We start from the raw sequence: 7476 nt of genomic DNA on the forward strand, positions 1-7476 counted from the left end.
TCAAGATAATATAGAGCTATCAATTATGAGTACATTTTAAGTTTAATATATTTGTATACGGTCAAAATCGAGCTTGCCTAATTTAGTATGGTTAACCGAAATCGGAGTGGCGGATTAGGGCTCGGCCTCGGCCTCGGTTATATCGGACCATGGTACAAAGATGGATTGGTAAGCTCGTGGATCGATGGCCGATCAAGATCGAGACCAGCCGTGAGACCAGCCGTGATCGAGACCGAAGCGAGAAAGAGATCGAGCGAGATTGAGGGAAGCCTGCTAGATCAAATAACAGAAAGTCGAGATATTCGTGATCGGGCAAGGATCGTGGCGGAATTCTCGGCACGTATTAAGTCAAGACCGGACATTTAGCCAGTCATGAGATTTCCTTCTATAATTAGAATTATAACATAAATAGGATTCTTCTACTATATAAAGAGGGTCCTACTCATTTTGTAAGGATACATTCACGCATAATCAAGCAATATACTATATTTTTTCTCTCTTAAGCTCTATTGTTCAGTTCATACTTTTCCAATAGCATATCTAGTTGGTTCAAGGGCGATTTAGATTGAGGGCCACAATTCTTCATCGCATTGGTTTGTTTTATTTTACTGTTAATTTCTAGCATTAATTCTCATATTTATCATTTTGTGCCAAGTGAAATCACATATCCTTAAAATCACTTATAAGTTTAATTGTTATCCAATTTTAAGGGTAAACCGTTTGGCGCCCACCGTGGGGCTAAGGATAATAGTGATTTCCTGGTACAATTTTCGTAACACACACTATTTTATGCTTGTTCTTTGAAGTGTCTTTGATTCCAAGATCAACATGTCAAACTCTCAACTAGCGCCCACACACACAGACAATGGCCTTGGTCATTTTGGCGAGAATGAAAACATAGCCGCCCCAGGAAACGGATTACCTCCAGTCAACCCCGATGGAGCTCTGGCCATAGACCCAATCGACACCAGCTCTCATATCGCCATTAATGGAACTTTGGGTGTCGATCCTGAAAATAGCGTCTACAGAGATGCTCGAACAGCCGATCAGTATACACAGAGCGGTGAAGAAAGCAGGATTAGCCTTCAAATGATATTCGAAATGTTGTAGACTCAACAAGTTGTAATAGCACAACTCCAAAATCAGAATCGTGCACCAAGTAGGATCGAGCTCAAGCCATCATAAGAAGTTGTTCATAGAGCCGAATCGATGCCAAAGAGATCGAATGGAGGGAAATCTGAAACTAATCTTGCTATCGTAAAGATGCTCGAGGAACTGACAAAGCGAATCGAGACTGGAAAAAGAAGATCGAGGAAAATGATAAGAAAGCGGAAATTTTTTATTCCAGGGTCAACTAAATCCTAGGGGCACCCTCAATATTGAAGGGGCTAGATTCTAAAAAGTTTGTACAAAACCCTTCCCCCCAAGTGCGGCTCCGAAGCCAATCTCTAAGAAGTTCCGTATGCCCTTGATTCCAAAGTATAACGGGGCAACCGATCTGAATGAACATGTCACCTCGTATACATGCACCATCAAAGGAAATGACTTGGAAGATGACGAAAATGAATCTGTATTGCTGAAGAAATTCGGGGAGACTCTATCAAAGGGTGTCATGTTATGGTACCATAATTTACCACCTAATTATATTGATTCATTTGCTATGCTTGCAGATTCTTTTGTAAAAGCGCACGCCGGAGCCATTAAGATAGCAACAAGAAAGTCGGACCTATTCAAGGTAAGGAACAAAGATAACGAGATGCTCAGGGAATCTGTATCTCGGTTCCAAACGGAAAGAATGGATTTGCTGCCGGTCACCGATGATTGTGTTGTTCAATCCTTCACTCAAGGTCTCAACGATCGGAGTTCCATAGCTTCACAACAATTGAAGCAGAATTTGATCGAATATCCAGCTGCCATTTGGGCCGATGTACATAATCGATACTAGTCAAAGATTAGGGTCAAAGACGACCAGTTAGGGGCTCCTTCCGGATCCGTTTATTCGAGCAGGACCGCCGACAAAGTTAAAAGGGACATTGATCGGGATCCATGGTCGAATAGAGATCTATCAGCGATACAATCGGAGAAATAACGGGCCTGGACACAACCCGGTTCGGAATAATAGAAGGAATGATCGAGGACAGAGTTCCCCAAGGACTCATGAGCAATAGTGAATTCGATAGAGATACTGGGTCCAAAGAAGCACCTCGATTGTCAGAATATAACTTCAACGTAGATGCTTCCGCCATAGTGTCAGCCATTGGACGTATCAAAGATACCAGGTAGCCTCAACCTCTACCAACCGATCCGGCCTAGAGGAATCCAAACCAAATTAAATATGCAAGTATCATGGCACCCATGGTCACAAAACAGAAGACTGCACGCAACTAAGGGAGGAAGTAGCTCGATTATTCAACGAGGGGCATCTTTGAGAATTCTTAAGTGAACAGGCCAAGAACCACTTTAAAAACAGAGATTCAAACAGACAGAACGAGCAAGAAAAGCTACAACACGTGATTCACATGATTGTTGGAGGGGTCGATGTTCCTCAAGGACCGGTATTTAAATGCACCAAGGTAACGATCACAAGGGAAACCGATCTCGGTACTACTTACCAGAAGAAACATTGTCTTTCAATGACGAGGATGCAGAAAGGATCGAACAAACTCACAACGATGCACTGGTAATATTTGTCTTTATGAATAAAATTCAAGTTAAACGTGTGTTGATTGATCCAGGTAGCTCGGCCAACATTATTCGAGCAATGATCGTGGAACAGCTCAGCCTACGAGATCAAATTGTGCATGTAGCCTGAGTACTTAACCGTTTCAACATGGCAAGTGAAACCACCAAAGGAGAAATTATTTTGCTAGTAAATGTGGTCGGGACCATCCAAGAAACAAAGTTCCATGTGATCGAGGGTGACATGAGGTACAACGCACTGCTCGGAAGGCCTTGGATCCATAACATAAGGGCAGTATCATTGACACTTCATCAAGTTCTGATGTTCCCAACATCGAAAGGAGTCAAAACGATGTACGGGGAATAACCCGCCGCCAAAGAAATGTTTGCAATCAACAAAGTGATACCGGTATCGGTGCTTTCATCAACAAAGGGATCGGAGTTGAAGGGAAAATTGAAGGCCAAATAGCAATTATAGCCACCAGCCTCGACCCAACCAGAGGAGCAAGGAGCTTACGAGGATGATGATTATATGCTACCTCGATCCTTCATAAACCCCGATGATTCTGATGCCACAAAATCAATGACTGATACTGATCGAGCATCTTCCCGATCGAAAGGTATACCATGGTACGGGGTTAACTCCCGAGCTCAGGAAAAAACTTATTCAATTTCTTAAAGCTAATATGGATTGTTTTGCCTAGTCCCATCTCGATATGACAGGGATCCCACCGGAGATCACTACTCATAAACTAAGCTTGGACCCAAAGTTCCTCCCGGTGAAACAAAAAAGGAGGCCTCAGTCCGAGGTAAAAAAATGCTTTCATCAAAGATGAGGTAACCAAACTTCTCAAAATAGGATCCATTCGGGAAGTAAAGTACCCCGAATGGTTAGCAAACGTGGTGGTAGTCCCTAAATAGGGAAACAAACTTAGAATGCGCGTACATTATAAAGACCTAAATAAAGCATGCCCCAAATATTCTTTTCCTTTGCCTAACATCGATCGGAGGATCGATGCCACGACAGGATACGAGACTCTCAATTTTCTCGATGCTTACTTTGGGTACAACCAAATACAAATGAACCTGGAGGATCTCGAAAAGACTTCGTTTATCACTAAGTATGGCACCTACTATTATAATGTAATGCCATTCGGACTAAAAAATGCTGGTGCAACCTATCAACGCCTAGTAAATCGAATGTTCGAACAACAAATAGGGAAATCTATGGAGGTTTATATCAATGACATGCTAGTTAAGTCCTTGCGAGCAGAGGACCATTTGAAGCATTTGTAGAAAACTTTCGATATAATGAGGAAGTATAATATGAAGCTCAACCCAGAAAACTGCGCGTTCGAGGTTGGTTCGGGCAAGTATCTCGGCTTCATTGTGTCCAATTGGGGGATCAAGATCAACCCCGATAAAATCAAAGCTATCGAAGATATCGAGGTCGTGGATAATGTAAAGGTCGTGCAGAGGCTAACGAGGCGAATAGCCACCCTAGGGTGATTCATTTCGAGATCCTCAGATAGGAGTCACCGGTTCTTCTCGCTGCTTAGGAAGAAGAAAAGTTTTGCATGGACCTTGGAATGCAGCAACCCTTGGAGGAACTAAAGCGATACCCATTGAGCCTGCCATTGCTTCATACCCCGAAAATGGACGAACAACTTTACTTGTACTTGACAGTCTCAAAATATATCGGTAAGTGGAGTCCTAGTCCATTAAGAACAAGGTACACAATTCCCTGTCTATTATGTTAGTCAGACCTTAGGTGAGGCCGAAATTAGGTATCCTCACTTAGAAAAATTAGCGCTCACTTTAATAATCGCCTCTAGGAAATTAAAACCATATTTTTAATGTTATCCCATATGTATTGTAATAACTTATCCCCTTCGAAATATTTTGCATAAACCCGAACTTTCGGGGTGATTGGCCAAATGGGTCGTGGAACTCAGCGGGTACGATATTGAGTATCAACCCCAAACAACCATCAAATCTCAAATCTTGGCAAACTTCGTGGCTGACTTTACGCCAGCCCTCGTACCCGAGGTCGAAAAGGAACTGTTATTAAAACCAGGTATATCATAGGGGGTGTGGACCCTCTTTACGGACGGTGCTTCGAACGTGAAGGGGTCCAGGCTGGGTATCGTTCTAAAATCACCCATGGGTAATATAATTAGACAAGCTGTTAGGACTCCAAAATTAAATAAAAATGAGGCCGAGTATGAGGCCATGATTGCAGGTCTCGAGTTGACTAAAATCCTGGGAGCAGAAATCATCGAAGCCAAATGTGATCCCTCCTCATGTTAAACCAAGTCAACAGGACTTTCGAAGTCCGAGAAGACCGAATGCAGAGATACTTGGATAAACTATAGGTAACTCTACATCGATTTAAAGAGTGGACCTTACAACATATGCCTCGAGAACAGAACAACGAGGCTAAAGCCCTTGCAAACTTGGGGTCATCAGCCGAAGATGACGAACTTAACTCGGGGACTGTCGAACAACTCTTAAGATTAGTGATCGAAGAAGGCCACGCCAAAATAAATTCTACAAGTCTGACCTGGGATTGGAGAAACATATACATAAAATACCTAAAGAATGGGAAGCTCCCATCAGATCCAAAGGAGTCGAGAGCTCGAGGCCTAAAGGCAACACGGTTCACTTTGTCCGAGGATGGAACGTTGTTTAGGAGGATGTTTGATGGACCGTTAGCGATACATTTGGGATCGGGAGATACTGATTACATCCTACGAGATATTCATAGGCACTTATGGAAACCATTCCGGTGCTGAATCATTAGTTCACAAAGTTATCAGAGCAGGATACTACTGGCTTGATATGGAAATGGATACAAAAGAGTTCGTTCGAAAGTGCGCAAATGTCAAAGGTATGCGCCAATGATTCACGTGCCCGGGGAACAGCTCCACTCGGTCTTATCCCTCTAGCCATTCATGAAATAGGAATGGACATCGTTGGTCCTCTCCCTTCGGCCCCAGGTATAGCTTAGTTTATTTTATTTATGACTGACTATTTTTCTAAGCGGGTTGAAGCACAGGCTTTCAAGAAGGTTAGAGAAAAAGAAGTCATAGACTTCATTTGGGACCACATTATATGTCGATTCGGGATGCCTATCGAGATTGTGTGTGATAATGGAAAGCAATTCATTAGCAGCAAAGTGACTAAATTTCTCAAGGATCACAAGATCAAAAGAATTTTATCGACACCTTATCATCTCAGTGGGAACGGACAAGCCGAATCGACTAACAAAACCATTATCCAAAATCTTAAGAAGAGACAGACTCAAATTTCAACTTTGTTGCAAGGAAATTACTTCATGATAGCGGGGTCTCGATAGGTAAATTTTGTAAGGGTCAAACAGTCGAATAAACCGTGTCTATATAGGCTACTCGAGCCCTAGCATCAAACATGTACGCATATATAATCATCTATAGAAAGAAGTATGTTTCCTTGTCGATATCTCACGCCTTAGAAAACTTTTCTACTTTACAATTTCATACTATTGATCTATTGTGTAAATAGGCTTAAGGGTCGATCGTAACGGAAGTTCGAACAACTAACCCCATGCTCGGGGACTACCGTATGAAAAACAAACTAGATCAAATTATTAAAACATCGAGATCCTAAGACCTTAAAGGCGACCCTCGATTCGGAGGTGTCTGAATTCCGTAATAAAACATGCCTTCAAATATTGTCATAAATCGATTAAAAGGGCTACCCTCGGCAAAATTATAAAGGGATTCGATAATATCAAGCCTTAAAAACTCTAATGAGTACAAATTGTTCGAACTCTTGAACAATCCCTTATTTCATGCTAAGGCATTACAGATTTTACGAATACAAATGACAAAAAAAATTCAAGCCGAAAAAGGGGGAAAAAGCCATAAACATTCTTTATACAAAGACCATGTCGGCCTAATACAAAATCCTAAGGGCTATTTTTTGCTTTGAGTTTGAAATATCATCCTCATTCAAATAAAACCTAAGTGTTACCTTATTTCGGGTCCGGGCAAGCACTCACTTGATCACAAAAACTATGCTAGTTCGGCTTCGATCGAATTGCCTAAACCTCGAACCTATGAATAACAATTTCATAAAGCATAAATGAAGCACAAATTTCATAAGGCAGAAGTAAAATGAAACTTCACAAGACAAGAAAGAGAGAGAAAAAGATCTTTATATATGTCAAAAGTTATTTACAAGGGCAACATATCCCGATCGGAATTCTATACAAAAAATCAAAAAAAGAACCTAAGTACTTAATCTTCTCAAGGAGCGATACCTTTACCCTCGGTGTCTTCTTCTCTCTCGGAACCACTCATGCTCCCGGAATCATCATCATCTGAAGAGACCAATGCTTTGGCTTCGGCTTCAAGCTTTTGCATTTTTTATCTCAACAATAAGATCGAAGCCACGAGCGTGGATCTCCTCGAGAGTCTCCCTTCGAGATTGGCACTTGGCATGCTCGGCAACCCAATATGCTCAAACCTGAGCAGTATCGGCAACTTCCTTTGTTTGAGCTTGAGAGGCTTTGGCGTTGGACCGGTAGACGGCCATGATTGCCTCAGCATCAGCCTTGGCCGTTTCAGCCTTAGATTTGGCCGCTGCAAGTTCCGTGACCAACCAAGTCTGGAGCTCCTCAATTTTCTTGGCTTATGCCAAGTTCTTCTCTTTCATGCTTTGGAGTTGTCTTTTAGCCGAGGATAACTGAGCTCGAGCATGCTCCTTCTATGAGGCAAAACGGTCCATGTTTTGCTTCTATGATATGGTCTCTAC

At 42.1% G+C, this 7476-nt stretch overlaps 1 protein-coding gene across 1 annotated transcript; it reads left to right on the forward strand.

Moving 5' to 3' along the window:
* Window positions 1–1462: 1462 nt before the first annotated feature.
* Window positions 1463–1945, forward strand: LOC138874902 (uncharacterized). Its single transcript, XM_070153695.1, has one exon. The coding sequence runs from the start codon at window positions 1463–1465 to the stop codon at window positions 1943–1945; it is 483 nt and encodes a 160-aa protein (XP_070009796.1).
* The last annotated feature ends 5531 nt before the right edge of the window (window positions 1946–7476 follow it).

This window comes from Nicotiana sylvestris, chromosome 8 (assembly GCF_000393655.2).
Source record: "Nicotiana sylvestris chromosome 8, ASM39365v2, whole genome shotgun sequence".
NCBI classification, from domain to species: Eukaryota; Viridiplantae; Streptophyta; class Magnoliopsida; order Solanales; family Solanaceae; genus Nicotiana; species Nicotiana sylvestris.

What these genes read in the sequence shown, in the direction of transcription:
- LOC138874902 (XM_070153695.1), top strand. Translation starts at nt 1,463, where the DNA reads ATGCCCTTGATTCCAAAGTATAACGGGGCAACCGATCTGAATGAACAT.